This window comes from Antedon bifida, chromosome 9, assembly GCF_963402885.1.
Source record: "Antedon bifida chromosome 9, ecAntBifi1.1, whole genome shotgun sequence".
Classification (NCBI taxonomy): Eukaryota; Metazoa; Echinodermata; class Crinoidea; order Comatulida; family Antedonidae; genus Antedon; species Antedon bifida.
The window spans coordinates 14,230,591-14,252,244 of NC_136234.1; the positions used below are offsets into that span (position 1 = coordinate 14,230,591).

A 21,654-nucleotide genomic window follows, 5' to 3' on the forward strand; every position below is an offset into this window, starting at 1 on the left:
CGTCTCGCTGAATTACAATTGATTGGTTGTCGGTTTGTTACGTTACATGTTCATGTGGCAGGTTATTACGTAACTAAAACAGTGTACACAAAAGCATAAAATCGTTACATTTACTTACATGCATGTAAAAGTGAAATAAAAACAAAAACCGTAAAACACCGTGTTTATATTTCTTTTATTTACAAAAAAGCTTCAAAATTTATAAGAAACGAATCTAATGAATTTATTATTGTTTTGACACGTCATCGGTTGCAAATTCTTTCTCTATATTAAACAATCAGGGGGTGAAATGTATGTTCCAGTATATTAAAAATGTTTAGTTTGTAAAGCAGTCATTTATTTCTATAATATATTAATATATTTTTATATTATCTTAAATTCTGTTCAGTTGTTTTCTTAATATATTTCATGCTATAAATTCTATGTAAAACTGATTATAAAATCCTTTCCTGTTTAAATTAAAATAAAGTATGTTTCTCGTGCAACTAGCAGTAAAGTGCTAAACAAATTTTAAGCCAGTGTCTGTACGCTCATTGTTATTTTACCTTCGGTGAATTTAAACTCGGCGTGACACTATGAACGCATGTGGAGCCATGTTTTAGGTGTCTAAAATACTACGATATTTTAAGCTCTGTCTCTATCAACCTTTATGTGACAAAACAATGTGATGTGCCCATATATGGACATGATGACATCATATCACTACCATATTTGGGCACATCACACTTTTTTTGTTAAACTGGTTTGATAGTGTAGAAAGAGCTTAAGGTTTCTAGAAGCAATTGTGGGCAAACTCCCTAAGGCACACGCAATCGGCCCATTTTCAAAGAGTTGGGTTCACTTGTTTTTATTAGATTTTATGTAAAAATGCTGATTTCACATTTGTTACTTTTTATGACACACTTGTGCACTCAAAAGATTGTTTTTCATCCAAACAAAATGTGGGCTGTATGTACTGTGCTTGTATTAACTTCAAAAACTTTTCTTTTTTCATTAACAAAATTTAGGAAAGGCCGTCTCTTCTGCCAATCCCTATACAAAATCATGACATTTTATTGCACAACAATAATTTCCCCACCCCCGCCACCAAACCCACCAACATCTCAACCTCTCCCCCAAATTCTCTGACACCAACGTTAGAAAGACTGTATTATTATAATACGTCCAAAAACACTGTAGTTGGCCTCACTTTAGGTTTCCCTACTTTACTTGCCCATGTTTTACTTGCCCATACTTTTTTTGTCATGCATGAACAAACATCTACCAATCAAGCTATATTTTACTATTTTTTAAATTGTTAAAATTATAATTATTTTCTTCTGTGCTTTATTTTTCTTTCTTGTTTTTGTTTGGTGTGCATTGAAACGATGTCACCAACTGCAGTGACAATAATGTAAATACAACCTGCTATAGTATATTTCTCGATAAAGTAGGTCAGGTGTGACTTAACCCCCTTTTTGTTCTTAAAAAAACTATTATAGGCTCGCATTATTTCTTTTTAAAAACAAAATATCCGAATAAATAAAAGCTATGTGAATAAGAGATGTGTTATACCGGCTAAACTGTTCCCGCATGCATATTCCTATATATAATACAACATTTTAAAGCAACCCCGGCTGAATCTTATTTGCAATTTCAACACCCCTGACAAATTTCTGGCCAATGAATAGCTGCTGTTTTTGTATGTATTTGTTACTTAAGTTGTTGAGCAATCTTTGCTGTCTTAAAATCTGCCCTCAACTGAACAAAAGACATCACAGTTGATCTGTCTAACCCAGCCTGTAATATCATAAAATTAACACAGTTATAATATAATTCTTCCTATACACGTCAATGTAAATATTGATACATGCTTTACTTTATACAGTCAACCTTAATTGTTAATCAATACTCCATCTTAAATAAAATAGACTTTTTATGGTAATGGCTCTACAGTAAATAGCCATGATATTGTTACAAAGTCTAATCCCATACTCAAGTCTAATCCCATACTCAAGTTTAATCCCATGCTCAAGTTTAATACCAAGCCATAGAATAGTCCCAACTCTAATTTGGACACAAGAATTTGGTAAATTCCATTGTTCAAGCAATCAGAGTATAATTGCAACCCTTATTTTCTCCAAATTTTATACCCAACAATATTCTCTCTTCTTTCAAGGAAAATAATAGTTATTATTTTATATTAAAAAGCCCACTTTTTTACTTATTTTTAATTCATTCTATCTCCTTTCACATTTTTGTCTTACTTATTCAATTTTATATAAACTACCTTTTTGTACTTTGTTGTTGAAAACAAACAAAATTCACCCAATGTTTTCTTTCTTTGATGGTACAACATGTATGAGATATCATTAGTAAATTTTCAATTAAATTAAATTTTATCAAATTTCTGTTCAAACGCTCAATAAATGTTACTAAAACCAAGCAATATGAAAGTACTATACTTACCATTTGTTCTCCTGTGATAATCTGTTTCAAATTTTCAGGGACGACAACAAGAAGGTTACACAAGGCATGGAGCATTTCAAAAAGAGAATTCACAAGACCACTCTACAGAAAAATAAAAGACAAAGGTTAAAAAAGTTCCCTTAAGGGTGTCCCCTGAATAGGAGTTGGTCAGGAAATATATATTGCCTCTTATTTATAGAGGTGAATAGAGGTGTTCTAAAGGAGAGATTGTACTGTAGTTTGTGTACTAAGCCTTTAGAGCACAATTTTTTTAAACGGTGCATTATAGTATGTATACTAATAAACAGTGGCCGTTGATAAGCAAGATGAAAACATACAGTAAATGCCTTAGCAGTTCTTCTATATTCATTAACATCACAAATGACCAGCATTGCTCCCATTGAGTTGTAAGTGAAGCTTTGTAGATGATCTAGGATTACACGATGAAATCTTATTCCAAACTCCAGTCGCACGGCACCAACGTTTTTGCCATCAAGACAAGCGTTCAGTTTGCATGCCTGCTGCTCAACAAACTTAAGAACTTTAGCACAGGCCTGAAAAAAGGAAAAAATATATATATATATTGATATCTGGTGCACATGCATACAATTGAGGAGTGCTGTCCGTCATACCATGTCAAGAGTATTATAGAATTTGAACAATACCATGAAAGCCCCAGTGGTCTAATGATTAGGACATCTTCATGTCAAGCAGAAGGTTCCGGGTTGGAATCTCGGTTGGGGCTACTTTTTCTCAATCTTACAGATTTCCTTATCTTTATCGTTTCAAATTAATTAACTAACTTTCAGTATATCACCGGGTGGTTTATTGTTTATTCTATTCTATCTAATTTACCTGTGTTGATAACTCTGTAGGCATTTCTTCAGTTTCAGGTTTAAAGTCAGATTTCTTTTGCTCTGCTGATAAAATATGCTTTATCCATCCACACCAACAATTCAACGTTCTAAAAAAAAACACCACATAAATAAATGAGCAGAAATGGTAATATTTCCCACAATATACGACAGTGAAAGTAAATTAGACTAATTATAACATGGGTTCAAGGATGTAGCCAATCAGACGCGCTGAAATGAGTCACATGCGCTCTTTATTTTTTCACCATCATTTGGAGTGCAAAAACTGCGCAGCAATTAAACTGCGTGTAAATCTTATGGCAGAATAGCGATCGCGCTAGGGACTTCATGATTTACGGGTAGGAACCAGCAGCCTGCATTAAAGAAATATACACACACCACATATATCTTGTCAACTGGTACACAACTGTTTTGCTAGGCCTAGGCTAGGCGGTTTTTTTATTCGCCGAGCAGAGTGGTGCTTGCCATGGTAGGCCTAGCCTCTAGGCCCAAAAAGGTAAGTGAAAATAGTTTCCTACCTGTCTAAACCATTTTCAATTTTTGCTTCCATTTGCTCCTTTATCTCTCGTTTCTCTTGCACACACTGACTGTACATTGGCGAGGAACTAAATACAGAAAATATACACATAATACATGATGTACACCCCTCAAATATATGTAAGAGATATTAAGATACTGGAAATGATCTTTATAAAGTTTTACCTTAACAAATACTACCAAAACAATACTGTATAACTGTATTATTTTATATTACGGAGCTTTTGATTTGATGTCAATTCATTTTGAGCATGTATTGGGATGTGTGTCCTCGTTCCAAACCTTGCGAGACAGGTTTGATGGTTTCGAGGTCCAGACAATGACAGACGGGACATCGATTTACCTGACCTAGGTTGGTCATAAATAACATGGTCGTAATATGAATATGGGACTGTTGTATAACAGAAAGACTAACCTAATAAGTGGAACTAGAAGTTCACTGAACTGTTTCTCTAGGAGATGAAAGACTGCATTAGCCTGCCTTGCTACATCAATAAAGTAGCCCTGAGGTTCTGTCTTAGGCTCATTGGATGGTATGCCTTGCAAGCCTATCTCCAAGGCATAGTCTATGTGGTCTATGCATAAGTAGTGGGTTAGGAGCTTAAAGATGTTCACAGCATTAACAGCAAGGTCAGATTGGTTTGACAGCTGAAATAAAATCAACACTGTTTGCATAATTGCTGCAATTGAAATGACAACATTTTTAGGCTAAAACATAGTAAATGCAGGATGCTTTAAACTGACAAATTACATTGTATCATTGTGTCAAGTGGCCAAGCAGTCAAGGCACCTAAGTCATAATACAGTAGTAGCAGTAGTCTTTCTTCTATTTTTATAGTTTAACAACTTAAAAATGGAGGTCCAGTGTACCTGCGTCATATGGTTCATGAACTCTGTAAAATCTAGGGAACGATATTTCTTTTCGTACATAAGTTGGGGACCCTGATGAAATGTCACAAAATAAACATGAATATTCATTATTCATATCCATAAGGTGTGACGAAAGAATTGATCTACTACTACTACTATTACTACTACTACTACTACAATTCACTAATGCAAACGCTTTCTGTCGAGCTGTCTGTGTTGTCGAGTGTATTAGACTATGGACTTTACATGTCGATGTATCGGGTTCGATTCGAAACATGGGCAACTTCTTTTTACTTTATAGTGAGAGAAATTATTTAGAGGGTTAGGTTTAGTTATATTTAGAAAGTAGTTCGGCTATCTCTCACATAAGAGGTCCCCAACTTATGTACGAAAAGAAAAATCGCATCTTTTGTGATTTGTAAGGGTTAATGTTACAGTAGCTATGGTGAGCTGCTGTTTATATTGGGTTCACCTGCACCCTTGAATCACATTGTACAGTAGCTTTATTTGCAATAGGATTATCACACCAAGAAACTTGAAACTGTCCTGGTTATAGAATAGGGACAATTACAGTAGAAACCCTCCTTTGGATCACCACTATTAAGGGGAAACTTTCATATGAAACAAACGAGGAGAAATATATAGGGACATTTTGTTTGGTCCCGAAGGTGTCCCCTTAATATGGGTTTTACTGTAAGTATAAACTTAGAATAGCTTAACTTGCAACACTTAGAGCAGATAAAAACAAAACATACCAATTTGCATCTGGTTAACGCATGTTTTGATTCGTTGATTAGGTTTAATGACAGCTCTTGAGAGATGAACGGTTCTCCCCCATAGTCAACATGACTGCTGCCACCAAGGTTCAATGGAGTTTTGGTTCTCAACTTGTTCTGAAGTTCTTGTAAACTGTAATATAAAGTGATAATAATGTTAATCTTGTTCTATTAGGTCAACCTTTCAAAACATGATAGCCAACAGTAATTCTATGTCTGTCCCTCATTAAGCTCTGTCTACACTATCAAACATAATGTGACGAAAAAATTTGATGTGCCCATTTATGGACACGATGATGTCATATCACTACCATATTTGGGAATATCACTACCATACTTGGGCACATCAACTGATTTTGTCAAACTAGTTTGATAGTGTAGACAGAGCTTTAGAGTACATCTACACTTTAAGCATAGTGTAGTGAGCTGTAAATCAGCAGACCTAGTTCCTCAAACTTGCACTGTTTATATGCGAGCAGTTTGGAGTAGATCATCATACCTCTATCATTTTTTTGGTCATATAGACCATGCCCATTTATGCCTGTGTATCGTATCATGATTAGTACAACTAATTCCATATGGAAGGACTTGCTGCACTGTATCTCATCTTTTACGCCCCTACGATCCTCTAGGTCATGGGTCAACTAGAACTGTACATCTGGAGATAGGCACCACTGGGAGACATGGAGTATGCCTGTGTATCGTATCTAATGAGAAAAACTACTAATTCCCCTATGGGAGGACTTGGTGCACTGTATCTCATCTTTTACGCCCCTACGATCCTCTAGGTCATGGGTCAACTAGAACTGTACATCTAGAGATAGGCACCACTGGGAGACATGGAGTATGCCTGTGTATCGTATCTAATGAGAAAAACTTCTAATTCCCCTATGGAAGGACTTGGTGCACTGTATCTCATTTGCTAGGCCCTACGATCCTCTAGGTCATGGGTCAACTAGAACTGTACATCTAGAGATAGGCACCACTGGGAGACATGGAGTATGCCTGTGTATCGTATCTAATGAGAAAAACTTCTAATTCCCCTATGGGAGGACTTGGTGCACTGTATCTCATCTGCTAGGCCCTACGATCCTCTAGGTCATGGGTCAACTAGAACTGTACATCTAGAGATAGGCACCACTGGGAGACATGGAGTATGCCTGTGTATCGTATCTAATGAGAAAAACTTCTAATTCCCCTATGGGAGGACTTGGTGCACTGTATCTCATCTGCTAGGCCCTACGATCCTCTAGGTCATGGGTCAACTAGAACTGTACATCTAGAGATAGGCACCACTGGGAGACATGGAGTATGCCTGTGTATCGTATCTAATGAGAAAAACTACTAATTCCCCTATGGGAGGACTTGGTGCACTGTATCTCATCTTTTACGCCCCTACGATCCTCTAGGTCATGGGTCAACTAGAACTGTACATCTAGAGATAGGCACCACTGGGAGACATGGAGTATGCCTGTGTATCGTATCTAATGAGAAAAACTTCTAATTCCCCTATGGAAGGACTTGGTGCACTGTATCTCATTTGCTAGGCCCTACGATCCTCTAGGTCATGGGTCAACTAGAACTGTACATCTAGAGATAGGCACCACTGGGAGACATGGAGTATGCCTGTGTATCGTATCTAATGAGAAAAACTTCTAATTCCCCTATGGGAGGACTTGGTGCACTGTATCTCATTTGCTAGGCCCTACGATCCTCTAGGTCATGGGTCAACTAGAACTGTACATCTAGAGATAGGCACCACTGGGAGACATGGAGTATGCCTGTGTATCGTATCTAATGAGAAAAACTTCTAATTCCCCTATGGGAGGACTTGGTGCACTGTATCTCATCTGCTAGGCCCTACGATCCTCTAGGTCATGGGTCAACTAGAACTGTACATCTAGAGATAGGCACCACTGGGAGACATGGAGTATGCCTGTGTATCGTATCTAATGAGAAAAACTTCTAATTCCCCTATGGGAGGACTTGGTGCACTGTATCTCATCTGCTAGGCCCTACGATCCTCTAGGTCATGGGTCAACTAGAACTGTACATCTAGAGATAGGCACCACTGGGAGACATGGAGTATGCCTGTGTATCGTATCTAGTGAGAAAAACTACTAATTCCCTATGGAAGGACTTGGTGCACTGTATCTCATCTGCTACGCCCCTACGATCCTCTAGGTCATGGGTCAACTAGAACTGTACATCTGGAGATAGGCACCACTGGGAGACATGGAGTATGTCTGTGTATCGTATCTAATGAGAAAAACTGCTAATTCCCCTATGGAAGGACTTGGTGCACTGTATCTCATCTGCTAGGCCCCTACGATCCTCTAGGTCATGGGTCAACTAGAATGCGACAATACATACCCTCCTTGCTGGTCAAGTCTCTTCTTGGTATGGTTGAGTGATTTGTAGTACAATCTAAGATGCTCCGTCATCTTGCTTTTCAAATGGTCCATCTCCAATTTAACATAGTCATCTAAGTATTTTCCAAACACATGTTTCATCTGCCGGTTCAAGAAGTTTGAATCAGAGCCCAGTCGGAAACTACCTAACCCTTTGGTAAGTTTTGACGTTCTGTAAGATAAGCAATACATGATCAAAGCTTAATTTAGAATACAGTAGAATAAACGATTGCCTAACATTGACCTATGAAATCAGTGAAGCGTGAAGTTAGCACTGTGCTATTATGGTAGTTTCTATCAACAGACCCACTGCAGTCATGATTAATCATTTAATATCTAAAGCTCTGTCTACACTATAAACTTTATTTGATAAAAAAATGTGATGTGCCCATATATGGACATGATGATGTCATTTCACTACTATATTTGAGCATATCACTACCATATTTGGCCACATCACACTTTTTTGTCAAACTAGTTTGATAGTGTAGACAGATCTTTAGAGTACATACACTTGAAGCATAGTGTTGTAAGTGAATTGTAAGGGTTTAGTAACAGTGGTATTTCCTGCCCTGAATAGACAAAGCTTACGAGTACATACACAGTAGATAGCGATCTGTGCCAATACATTGCTCTGTTTCAGAATTGTTTAGAAAATGAAGCTAAGAAAAGCATATACTGTACCTTGCATATAGCTCATACAGTTGAGAAAGAAATTTATCTGTGTCTTCTCTTGTACTACCAAGTCGATGTTGTACATGGCACTGCAACCAAAGCAATATAAAATTAAACTTTACATTGGTATAACAGCTATGAACACTCACTGGCTAAACCAAGGGACTTTGTGTTTATAGTTAATACATATTATTACAATTGTAATGTTGAACAAAGGCTAAAAACACTCTTTGCATCCCCAGCATTAGATGCTCCGTAGGGGCCCTAAATCTGAGTATTTGGCCATTGTGTATATACATTTTTAAAGTATGCTGACATGTTTATATATATTAGTAGTCCTATTATTGCCACACATAAATCAAAATGTCCTACCTTTAACACTTGTTGGTACAGGCATTGCACAAACTTGCCCATTACAAGTTCTGGTGTGCTGAAAACTTCTTGTGTTAAGAAATTCACCTGTCTACAGATTGGCATAAGATCATCATAGATGTCTCTAAAAACCTGTAAACTCTGTAAAATAGATTAAAAATAACATTAAGATTGTGTGAATCCGGGACATTTTGGACAAGATGTCTTACTAGGCCAAAAAGCCACACTTTTAATATGCTTGTATTTTTCGCTATTTATCTAGTTTTAAAACATGTTTGAACTATTTAGTAGTATGTCACATTGTATTGTAAACACATTTACAATACCCACATTTCTTGGTTTTTGGTATTGGGAGAGTTTACTTGTATCATATACTGTATTTAAATTGTATATAATATTGTTAATTCTACTATATTAAAATGAATATGATAAGTTACACATATTTAAATTGTACATAATATTGTTAATTCTACTATATTAAAATGAATTTGAAAAGTTACCTTTTGGTTCGTTTCAATGAAAGATTCAACACATCGGTTGTAACCCTGAAAAAAACATATAACTGGATTTAAAAGGGCTAATTATGAGGGCTTCAGCTCTGTCTACACTATCAATCTTAAAAAAAAAAGATGTGATGTGCCCATATATGGACATGGTGATGTCATATCACTACCACATTTGGGCACATCACAGTTTTTTAGTGTAGACAAAGCTTTAGGCAAATCAAAGAATTTCTTGTACAGGTCAGTCATTATTATCACTTGTCATGATTTGGGAAGTTTACCTTAAAATTAAGCAAGATGTCCGCTAGTTCTCGCATTCTTTGTTTATCACCATCTTTATGAGCATTGTCAAATTCACTGATTAAATTACTTTCAATAGCAATGTATTGGTCTGCAAAAGAAAACAATCAATTAGAAAACATGGTATCTGTATATGAAACAGAAATTCTAATAAAGAATATCCGTTGTTGCAGTTTTTGCTTCTCTTTAACATTTACAAACTATCATTTATTTCAGCATTTATCATGTACTATCAGTAACGAGAGGTTAAAAACAGACGAGGCAAAGAATTGTTTTAAATATAAATTATTAATATAAAATATGACGATCTGTGCTGGGGAATTGGGGTGGGTGGTTAAAAATAAAAAATGTCAGATGAGGCGAGCACCTTGTCTGCCTCATGCTAGCTATGGACTTGACCATCATTGGTATTTTTGGTATTCATCTCTGTAAATTTAATCTATATTATCAGTACATATACTTGATAAATATCACCAGACAATTTTTATCATATATTTTATATTTTTGTATATCCTTTGGCAATATTTATCTAACAGATTCTTCTCTAGCTTTATGTTTTATATCTCACTGAAGAAAGGAATACATATTTTTCTTACCTGTTATTCTTTTCTTTGGATGTGCAAACCTATCAAAGAAGAAAAAATGGATTAACAAAAAAATGGTTTTTAGTACTAAGGAATGGAGGAAAGTATGTTGCTAAAAATAGTAGGGAAATAATAGGATCTTAAAGACACATTTTTACATACTTATCTGAAGGCAGCTCTTGAGCAATTAGATATAACTTTTGTATAACATCTGCAGCTTCATTTAACTAAATAAAAAAATAATGGTAACAAAATTTAATTATTACCAAAACATAACATTACCACATTTAAGGACAACTTTACTGAGAACCATATTTTGACAACTTATTTAGAATGTACATATGTTTTCAGAACAATTGCACAAATTACTATTTTGCTGCGCACTCTCTTCCGAAGCACCAACAATTGCTAGTAAACACACTTTTTAAATAAATCTTAAAAAAATAGAAATGTAGAATTTCTTTATTGTTTCTTTTACCTATCTGGATATTGAAGTGTTTCTTCAAATAACAGACTAAACATTTTGGCAAATTTAAGGCTAAGCAGGTCAAATTAGCAATTTGAAATGACAGATACCTATCTCTTGTATGTTAACAACAGTGAAAACTCATGAGGTAGATTTTGCTAAGCACACTCAACATCATAGCAATTTACGTGGATGGCTATACAGCGAGAGCATGTGGAAAAATCGTAAATCTTGCAATTTTTCTGAAATCATATACATCTAAATACGTTGTGAAAAAATATGGTTCTCGGTAAAGTTGTCCTTTAATACATAAATAAATAGAAATGAATAGCGAAAAAAGAAAAAATGTCTTGACAAATTCGGAGTTTGTTTAATTTACCTGAAATGGGTCACTGAATATTTCAGCTTGAGGTTCAAATTCGTTAGTGAACATAAAGAAGTAGTGTATGAGTTTTTGGGCTTCCTGGTCTCTAGCTCTGGGTGTGTTTACACCTTCAAGTTGGTCACCAAGATGGACCACTTTTGTTGCTACAGAACTAATATGCTCATCCAACTCTTGAAAGTTTGTAAAAGCTTTCTGTAAAATAAAAACAAGTAGGTTTGGTTTAAAGCTCTGTCTACACTATCAAACTAGTTTGACAAAAAAGTGTGATGTGCTTAAACATGGTAGTAATATGCCCAAATATGGTAGTGATATGACATCATGTCCCTATATGGGCACATCACATTTTTTGTCCCATAAAGTTTTATAGTGTAGACAGAGCCTACGAAACAATATAGTAGGCCTTTAGCTATCTAAATATTTGTGTTTTCAAATGTGGCTTAAACATATTTTTAGGGCTTGTACTGTAAGATTTTCAACCAGCCCAAGAAAAATGAAGAGATGTAGTACAATTAAAGAGATAGAAATATATTAATAAGTAATTTGACAAATCACGAGCAACAATTGAGATGAATCGTTGCTTATAATTGGTCAAATACCTTTGTGTGTACGTGCTTGTGTTGCACCCTGGGAGTCAATCTTTTACAGAAGGTGCACATACCTTATTAGTTTTGCGAAGCCCGTCAACACTCACAGCGTGCCTTGTCCTTTCACTCTGTAGTGATAATTCTTCCTTTTTTATTTTTTCATCCATCTTCATACTCATTAGCTTAAGTTCTTCTATGGTACATTCAAACGCGATAAGCATTTTCTTAGCATCAAACGTTCCCGTCCCATCCCCATTTCTTTTATTTTCACCTTGAACCCGCCAAGCCAACTGTTCGACAAAATGGCTAGGTTCAAAGTAAGGATTCTAAATTAAATACAAAAACAATATTTAATTTATTAATATTAATAACAAGCCTATAACCAATTTGATAAAAAAAATAAAAAAAAAATTAACTATTTAATTAACTATTAACTATACCGGTAATTAATACATTCTGGAATCTTCTTCAATCATAATTGATGTAGACCTAGGCTAACTAGACCTAAACCTAATATTATTATAAAATCATCATCATAAAAACCATCTATTAACATTACTATGTACTCTAGGCCTAGGCCATACCCAACTACTTGTTTAGCTAAGATTAAGAACGACCTAGCTAGGCCTAGCCTTATACCACTAAGTGTTTAGTTTTATTAGCTTAATTTGATAAAAAAAAGTTTTTAAAATAATTAATTAGGCCAAATTTACATTAAAAAAAATTCTTTAGAAATTAGAATCTTCTTCAATCATAGGCCTATGTACTATGTAGGCCTAGGGCCTAATTTAAGTCCAACATATTAATTAGGCCTATTATAAAATTAGAAAAATGTAACCATATTTATTAATATTATCTAATAATAACTATCTACTCTACTAGGCCTAACTACTTGTTTAGCTAATAACGAACTAGCCTTTAACACTAAAGTGTTTACCGTTAGCCTAGTTTTTAGTAACAGTTCTATATTAATGGACGAAACGACCACAAAACCCAATATAAGGCAGAAACAACACTGTTCCTCCTATCATGTTTTGTTAGCTGTGGGGCGAGGCCTACTCTAGTTTGGGGTTAGACTTTGAAATAGGGTCTTAGTATTAGGTAATATAATTTGATAATCATTAGTTCGTACATGTAACAATTTCTGAACAAATTCAACTTAAAACTAATATGATTATTACCTCAAATTCTTTCATAGAAGACATTTTCTAAGCTAGGCCCTAGGCCCTCTGGAGAAATTTTACACAGCAGAGCAGATCAGAGAGATTTGTTTTCATCGGCCCTCTATCGACGGCTTCAAAACTTTTTTTTAATTGGCTAGCTATCAAACTTATAAATTTACATATTATGGTGCACGTGCATGCTATATTATAGTTAAGTCAGTAGTAAAAATGCGGTAAAACTAAACTACTTTCTGTGCGTTTGTTTGTTATATAATTTTTTGCTATTGCACGCGTGGGTTATCACATATTGGAAATGGCCTTTGAAGGTTTAAACGACATTTGAAAACTACTAACACAGTCGTAATCGGCCCTTTATTTGTGTTTCCATGATGATACTGATATCAGGTAATTGTTGATTTACAATCGATGTGAATAATATACATTTAAAACACCTGTTGCATCTATTATCAGCCGAGGTTACTGACACAAACTGAGACAGACAAACGTCAGAGTTAAAAACAAAAATCAACAGAGATTGCAGTGTGAAATTCATCACACCGATAGAAAAACTTTTACAGAGGGGTGTATTGTAAAAACTAGCATTGGTAGGCCTAATACTGTGTGTATAATAATAGTAGTTAATTCTTATATAGCACACAGCATAAGCAAGCTCTCAATGCACTGTATAGGCCTACCACCCACAGAGGCCTACACCATCCGTTCCACAGTTCCAACATAGGTAAAAACATATAAATTGTAATGTATTGTTTGAAGGTTTGCATGGCGAAATCAAATGTTGATATAAAGTTTGCTTTATATCAACAATATAAATTGTAATTTTTAATATTTAATAAAAACAATTAGAGCTGAAATGTTGAGTTCGGTGGTCATCGGAAGTTTATAATGTTAAATATTAACCAACTGTTATCTACTCACGAAGCATTGATAAATAAAATTAATTTTTCAGGACTAATGAACGACGTACATACATTTTGATGATGAGATCGTGTAACTTTTGCCACACGGTGTCTGATTATAATGCGCTTATCGTATCACCTGATATACGTGACGCACGCACGGATAAAGATCGTGTTGCATGTTATATATTCAAGTTATCTGTTATACTAATTATAATCATTATTGTGTTCGATTGATGTGAAATGATCATTTTTAGAGACACGATGGCATTCTCAATAGTACAGGTACTCGTCTTATGTTTGTTGCCATTGTCAACGGGTAAGTACAAAGTTCAGAAAAAGATCAACTTAACTTTGTTTTAAGCCAATGATTTCGCTTAAGTAAGTTTTAAAATAACTTAAATAAATATTTTTACATTAGGCCTATGTTTTCTTAAATCTTAGATAAAGACATCCATTCCATAAGATAAAAGGAGCTGGTTTGATAAATAAAACGTATGAGTTTTTCACTTAATTAATGTCTTCTTAACTATATTGACTTAACGATTCATACATGCTCGCCATATTGTGTTAAACGGTATACGGTAACAATATGTTTTTAACAACATTTTACGACGGGTACAACTACAAGACCTCATATATCGAGAGTGATGTGACACTTTGTAATTGTTTTTTGTTCGTTTTTCATTTATCTGTTTTTGTATATCTCAACGCAAACATAATTTCTATGTATATAGGCCTATTTTATATGTAAATTACAATAAATGGAAGTAATTTTTCCACTGATGAATGAATGAACAAAACTCAAATAAGTATAGAAATTACCTATAATTTATCACGGTATGCCAGTGTAGTGATGATGTACGAAGTTGGTGATGAAAATAACGTTTCAATGACGACTTTTACGATTTAGGCAGGCAGCGTATTTGCTGCTGGGAACTTTTGAGGATGATTCGGCTAATATGTCTGGTTCAAAACCTGTAAAACAAAAGCAATTGCGAATATATGGTTTAGGCCTACAATGAACTATTTGGTGAAATAATATTATTAACAAGAGATGCATCTCGACTGCATTCAAAACACTCGTCTTTCTTCAACCTGCTGAAATATACCATTTTACTTCCACATAGCGTCGACATTACATATGCGTTTGACGGGACCGCAACCACACGAAGGACGAGTTGAAATATGGACAACCATTGGCCGTAACAGCGAATGGACGACAATTTGTGGCAACGGATGGGACATGCGAGATGCTAACGTTACATGTAGAGAGTTGGGGTACATGCAGGCTGAAGAAGCCTTCGCCAACAGCGATATGTTTGGTGAAGGAACTGGAGTGATCTTTCTCAACGATGTTGATTGTCAAGGTACAGAATCGTCATTGGCTTACTGCCGGAATACGAACTGGGTCGAACAGAACTGTACGCACCGTCGGGATGCAGGCGTCAGGTGCCGGCCTTTAGAAGGTAACGATGTCTTTTCTTTTGAAGAACATATAAGATGATGAGCTGGTTGGTGCGTGTAGCTTGGTGATAGCAATGAAGGATGAAAGAGTATTTGTCACTGGTGGTGATGGGATCATGGTGATGGTTTGTGATAGCGAGTCTCACACACGATGGTTGCGTGTTGTAGCGAGTCTCACACACGATAATTGTGTGTTGTAGCGAGTCTCACACACAATGGTTGCGTGTTGTAGCGAGTCTCACACACGATGATTGCGTGTTGTAGCGAGTCTCACACACGTCACGATGATTGCGTGTTGTAGCGAGTCTCGCACACGATGATTGCGTGTTGTAGCGAGTCTCACACACGGTGATTGCGTGTTGTAATGAGTCTCACACACGATGATTGCGTGTTGTAGCGAGTCCTCACACACGATGATTGCGTGTTGTAGCGAGTCTCACACACGATGATTGCGTGTTGTAGCGAGTCTCACACATGATTACGTGTTGTAGCGAGTCTCACACATGATTACGTGTTGTAGTGAGTCTCACACACGATGATTGCGTGTTGTAGCGAGTCTCACACACGATTATTGCGTGATCATTGGAAGGATTACGGTATAATTTTACCAGTATCCTTTACTATCTGCCTTGCTTCTGGTACGAATGAAATACTACAAGATGACGGATTCATGAGGGGTAGGGTAGGCGAATTCTGTCCTGTAAAAAGAAAATAGGAACATCTGTCCCGAGTTGTTTAAAGATAATCGCCATCTCGGGAAAAATCCTGGATCCCCCTCTGTTTGGTGTTAAGTTCCTGCCAAACCATTAACAACCTCTTTAGTCTGTTCTTATTCTACCACTTTTCGCAATAGAGTCAATCCGATTAGTTGGTGGAAGCAACAGCTTAGAAGGAAGACTTGAGATAAATTATCAAGGTGTATGGGGAACAGTGTGCGATGACAGATGGTCAAACACTAACTCGGACGTCGCCTGTCGACAATTGGGATACTCGTGGAGTACAGGCTTTTTTAGCGACGCACACTTTGGTGAAGGACCCGGACCAATCTTCCTGGACGATGTCTCGTGTTTTGGCGACGAAGACACTTTAGTAGAATGTAAAAATCTACTAGGCCCTAGGGGTAATTGTCTGCATGAAGAGGACGTTAGTATCGTATGCCATCAAGAATCAACAAGTATGTAAATCGACGTTAATGTCTTGAAATATTCTGGCAGATACATAGACACTGTAGTATCACATAATTTGCCTATGATATTTCACAAAGTATAGATACAGTATCGAGTATCGACTAGACTGAAATGTCCACTTAATTCAACATACGAAAGAACATGTTATCATCATTGCGTACGCTGAACTCTGCGACATAGCGCACTTATAACAAAATACACTTAGGCCTAAAATGTTAAATTTTAAACGCTAGCGTCAATGCGTTATAGGATCAAGGCAATCTAACAACAGGGTGCTGAGCTTCGGATATCAAAAGGTTTATCTGTGGCTGCTACTCGATCAGTTCCACGCCCCTTAAACAGACACCGCGCGCCGCGGAGAATATGTACATAATGGTACAGTACTGTGTGTATTTGTCGCAGCCAGACATGTGATCAAAGGACTGTTACGAGTTCCTGTCTTGGAAAGGGGAGCTCAGTGTCCTGTTGTTAGATTGCCTGCCTGGTTAGATTAGTACTTAGAAATTCAACAACTTAAACATGGATTGTGAATGTGATAAAATGCAAATAATGCGTGCGACGCAAAATGGTGTGAAAATAAAATTGATGACGATTTACGAACAAAAAAGGACAGACAGACAGACTATGTTTTTGTGTGTTTCGTGTGTGAACGTATCATTTCATTAAGGGGACAAAAAAAAACATATGGCACACTTATCTCAGTTTTCATTATCTTTAAATGCATTATTGTTATATTAATATGGTGAATGAATTCAAACGCACCGCGCGGTGCCACAACTCTTGAATTTGCAAAGCCTATTATCAATATCTATTTGTTTTGCAGCTGCTCAGACAACTGCAGTTGTAACAGATGCTTACGAAGGTAAGACTAAGATACATAATATATAACGTTTAGTTTACTAATTCAAAAATGTAATAATATTTTACGACGGCTTCAACTTATGACAATTGCACTTACGAGCGGTAACGGTAAAAGCGGTAAACGGAAAACAACTATATATACACACAACGTGAAAACACGCCGAGGATAAACATTCACGTGGAACTTAACAAACTAGGTTTTCCGCTTACCGTTTATCGCTCGTCGTCTGTGTAAGATATTGTCTATGCTTATTATTATTCATTTACGTAAAAACATATAGCCATAAAGCAGATACCTGGTTTAGGAACCCAAGTGACCCTCGAATTCTGGAGGCCTCGAGCGTTTTTTAGCTTTTTCGACATATTTGAATGCTTGATTTTTTCCTCTGGGCACTGCTTAGGGGCCTCCATAAGCTCCGGGCCCCTGGGTTTAGCCAGTGAGCGCTCATAGCCGCTACGCCACTGCCTATAGCCATGTGGTCAATACTTTTTCTACCGCAACGGTTAAATCATTAGACTATTATTAATACACTTTACCATCCTTATTTTTTTCAGAAACGACTCAACAGCAAGAAGAAAATATTCAAACAGGTACAATAATATTATAAAACATACTTTTCACTGAAAATACATTTTCAATTAGAAGTTTCCAATCCATTGTTTTTGTCATGTCGGGCTTGCTTTGACGCAAAGCAGAAAGGTTTACGATTGTTACGTAATACATACAGTAATAAAATAATACATACAATTTCGTCTGAACAGCTAAAGCTTGGTTCCCACTAGGACGAAACGAATCGACTAATCAAAAGCGAGGGATTATTGGAACTATCGCTTTGATTGGTCAATGCGCTTGCGTTGCGGCTTACGTCCTTCCAGTACGTCCAAGTGGGAACCATGAGCTTTACAGAGGATAACTGTTGGGATAGTTAAGTTTAGTAGTTTAGTGACAATTAGTAATATTTAATTTACAGATGTCCAATGCGGTGATTCATTTATGACTATATTGGTTGGTGATAGCTCCCTCATCGATCAAACTCACTTTCCACCACATCTACTGGATCCAAGTTGCACTGTGACGAGTCAGGTGGACATCGATGGCGTTTCTTGGCTTGCTTTTATGACAAGATACGATCAGTGCGGTACAACGGTTGAGGTAAGGATCGTAGCTTCTAACCCCACAAAGAATTGTTTTCTCTAAAAGCTCTCGCACATCCCGATATCAATTTTCATATTAAAAAACAAATGTAGGGCTATCCTATCCATTTTACTGTGTTAAACTTTGTATATTGCGCTATACAAATTTAGTCAGTCCAAATTTGGTTATGAATGAATTATCGGTACTGTATTGTATATAGATGATAGGAACATTCTGTGATACACTGTCAAATATGTATCACATGTAACGCTTGTACCATAGGCCATAACCCTAACCTAGCCTTAACATACAGTACATAGCGAGTAGGCCTACATTATTCAGTACGTTTGTGTCAGGTTGGACAATATAGACAACCGTACGCGGAGGACATGGAAGACGATGCACTGCATCATAATAACGGCAAATAATGAGAAAATTGCTGATTATAATTTTACCGATTCTTTTTAAAGTTTTCAGACGATTTTGTCGAATACTCAAATTCGGTATTTTTGAAACAAGCCAGTTTGGATAAAGTGATTTCAAGAGAACACCAATTTGAATTTCCCGCCAAGTGCAAACTTCAGAACACCGGCAAATCCTCCGTCATCTTCGACCCACAAGAGGTGTCCGTACTTGGTGAAGAAACAGACGGCAACGGAAACTTTACGTTTAGTTTAGATATATACCAACGTGCGAACTTCACCAATCCATATGCTGACAGTGATTATCCAGTAGTTGTTGATCTTGGTCAGACGGTGTACTTTGGCGCGCATGTGCTGTCGTATACAAAAGACGTCAAATTGTATATTGACTCATGTGTTGCAACAGCAAGTTCTGATGAATCTGCGGCGTTGAGATACGATCTGATACAAAACAGGTAGACTTAAAAAAATAATGTTGTCTACGATCTTCTTTATAAATATCGTACATGCGTATACACCACGTGGAGAAAATAGTAGGCCCAGCCGTGCATAATCTCCAGGCGTGTGTAGGACGCAACGCAAGGACGTAACGCAACACAAGGTGATTTGACCAATCACAAGCGATGGATTATTCGAACAGTCGCGTGTGATTGGTCAACTCGCTTGCGTTGCGTCGCTAGTGGGAACCACAATTAAGATTCTTTCAATTGATCGCAATTTCTTGACGAACAGTTACGAAAATAACTTCTGCTTTAAATTAAGTATATGGTGATTTATATTTACCAACAAATCCAGGATTAATCAACATGAAATCGTAAATAAAAGATACATACTAATGTCACCCATTTTCTGTAGCTGTCATTAGGTACATCTTAACTGACTATTGCAAGTCATTGAGATATAAGCCTAGGTACGGAATCCGGTCCAAGGAAACTGGATAACAATAGGCCTAACATTTAATCGGGAAGAAATGCGTCTAAACAATTTCTATAATTATTGTAAATGTACTAAATGTGTTTATTTTGTTTAAAGCTGCCCTTCTGATGCCACTACGTCATTCGCAGACTCTCAGAGCACTGGACAAAATGTCTACTTTTCGTTCGACGCTTTCAGATTTGTTGAAGATCAATACTTGGTAAAGTCATCCCATTAAACTGTTTATTAAAATAGGTACACATAAAGCAACGCAATGGCGTCGCCGTAGACGCAACCGATTGACCAATGACAAGCGACCGTTCAGATAATTCATCGCTTGTGATTGGTCAACCACTTACATTGCGTTGCGTCTCTATAGTGGGAGAACAAAGTATAAGAATGCATATGCGATTTCATTATGGTATGTTACAATAGAACGTTATCAAACGATTATTTCAACGGGTCGTAGCTAAAAATCATATTTTTTTATATAAGGTTTACGTACACTGTGCGATGTCCGTATGCAATGGTAGCGACCCAACGTGCAGCAGATCGTGTGAACAGCGTAATAAACGATCCCCAATGACGTCACTGAAGACGAAAAAAGTAATAAAAGGACCACTGTTTCTACGTCAACCACCAGTAGTGGCCAACAGTGTGGGTAAGTAGGCCTGACGTTCGCATGGATGGTACCAATGTTTTCATATGAGAGGCAGAAATGTGTATGTTTTCATCTGCGTGTAAAAGAGATGAACATACACCATACATGTCAAAGTAAGCTACGCTTGTTGGCCGATATAGAAAAATATATTGTAATGGTCTTGTAGCAATATGATATCGGTAGATAACACAATAAAGTGATACTGAAATGATGAGCATATCTGTGCGAGTGAAAAAAGCTGCCATATTGTGCGCTAATATCCTTTGCCATTCTTACAAGCGGATTTGGTCAAAAAATGGAACTTTAGTTTTTTCTTCCTCTCCTGGTAATTTTTCCCTTTATTTTTCGGTACCATAACCTTTAAAAAAGAATGAACAACTGATTCTCTCTTCCTTTCCATTCACAAATACCTTTTCTTTTATAGAATATCAAGCCGACGCACCAAGCTCCAAGAATAGTTTCACCACCCTACCCGTCACTTCAATGCTTATCGCCATGAACATGCTCTTAATCGTCGGAGTCGCTGTTTACCTTAAACGATACAAGTCTGCTAAGAAGACCTCTTCTTCTTCGCATCAATATCATCCTCTGTTTCAAGATGTCGAGGAGTAATTTAACAAAGAATATCGATACATAAATTTTCATTTTTGGAAATTATATATGTCTATATAAAAATAATTATATACAAATTATGTAATTGGTTTAGCCTACATTAATTAATTAGTAAAATGTATTAGTTATATTATAATACCGTATACCGCCGACGTCAACAACGTACGAGTTTCGAAAGAGCTGTGAAAGTACATTATAACAAAGATATTTCTGATTTTAATAAATGATTTAATAAAGTGTTTAATTTTACACTGAGCTCCTATACTTTTATTGAGTGTTGTGATTTATTTAGTACTTAAAACGATGTTTAAAAACCAACACAAAAAGGCTTAATACGGCACCGTAGTACCGCGCCTCATTCGGTCACTTGCGGCATTATTGAATTATTTTCAAGAAACTTATTATAAAAGAAAAGTTGTTTTTTAAAGCAAAGTAACTCCAGATGAAAAAAGGGGAACACATGAGAATTCGACAAGCAAAATTGTTTTTCTTCTGGTTTTTGACCTTATTTCCAGTTGCAACTCACAT

The 21,654-nt window shown here is 36.4% G+C and overlaps 4 protein-coding genes across 4 annotated transcripts in view; 2 read left to right on the plus strand and 2 right to left on the minus strand.

Moving 5' to 3' along the window:
- Positions 1 to 21,654, plus strand: part of LOC144851591 (ataxin-3-like) — a 195,545-nt gene that overhangs the window by 83,395 nt on the left and 90,496 nt on the right. The window lies entirely within an intron of this gene.
- LOC144851828 (exocyst complex component 5-like) lies at positions 165 to 13,039 on the minus strand. Its single transcript, XM_078709459.1, has 17 exons — positions 12,968 to 13,039; positions 11,861 to 12,112; positions 11,197 to 11,394; positions 10,514 to 10,578; positions 10,364 to 10,392; positions 9,749 to 9,858; positions 9,465 to 9,509; positions 8,965 to 9,105; positions 8,602 to 8,681; positions 7,880 to 8,089; positions 5,486 to 5,639; positions 4,276 to 4,508; positions 3,842 to 3,928; positions 3,304 to 3,412; positions 2,787 to 3,002; positions 2,449 to 2,550; positions 165 to 1,779 (listed from the first exon to the last, which is right to left on the minus strand). Exons 1-17 carry the CDS (start codon positions 12,989 to 12,991, stop codon positions 1,693 to 1,695), a joined length of 2,142 nt encoding a protein of 713 aa, XP_078565585.1. The 5' UTR covers positions 12,992 to 13,039; the 3' UTR covers positions 165 to 1,692.
- LOC144851592 (RNA-binding protein pno1-like) overlaps positions 14,771 to 21,654 on the minus strand; it is a 40,139-nt gene continuing 33,255 nt past the window's right edge. Inside the window, exon 7 of the mRNA XM_078709124.1 lies at positions 14,771 to 14,844. The gene's annotated coding sequence lies outside the window, so the exon portion shown is untranslated. The remainder of the gene's footprint in view (positions 14,845 to 21,654) is intronic.
- LOC144852966 (scavenger receptor cysteine-rich domain-containing protein DMBT1-like) lies at positions 15,011 to 21,126 on the plus strand. The gene is made up of 9 exons (XM_078711021.1): positions 15,011 to 15,236; positions 16,187 to 16,507; positions 17,344 to 17,382; positions 17,937 to 17,972; positions 18,353 to 18,534; positions 18,987 to 19,393; positions 19,971 to 20,073; positions 20,349 to 20,514; positions 20,939 to 21,126. Exons 1-9 carry the CDS (start codon positions 15,011 to 15,013, stop codon positions 21,124 to 21,126), a joined length of 1,668 nt encoding a protein of 555 aa, XP_078567147.1.

What these genes read in the sequence shown, in the direction of transcription:
- LOC144851828 (XM_078709459.1), bottom strand. Translation starts at nt 12,991, where the DNA reads ATGTCTTCTATGAAAGAATTTGAG. An exon ending in TCATTGAAACGAACCAAAAG is followed by an intron (nt 9,106 to 9,464) that starts GTAACTTTTCAA and finishes TCTATTTTACAG; the next exon opens with AGTTTACAGGTTTTTAGAGA. An exon ending in CTTCTAGTTCCACTTATTAG is followed by an intron (nt 3,929 to 4,275) that starts GTTAGTCTTTCT and finishes TTCTGTATTTAG; the next exon opens with TTCCTCGCCAATGTACAGTC.
- LOC144852966 (XM_078711021.1), top strand. Translation starts at nt 15,011, where the DNA reads ATGCGTTTGACGGGACCGCAACCACACGAAGGACGAGTTGAAATATGG. An exon ending in ATGCCATCAAGAATCAACAA is followed by an intron (nt 16,508 to 17,343) that starts GTATGTAAATCG and finishes TTTGTTTTGCAG; the next exon opens with CTGCTCAGACAACTGCAGTT. An exon ending in TTGTTGAAGATCAATACTTG is followed by an intron (nt 20,074 to 20,348) that starts GTAAAGTCATCC and finishes TTTTTATATAAG; the next exon opens with GTTTACGTACACTGTGCGAT.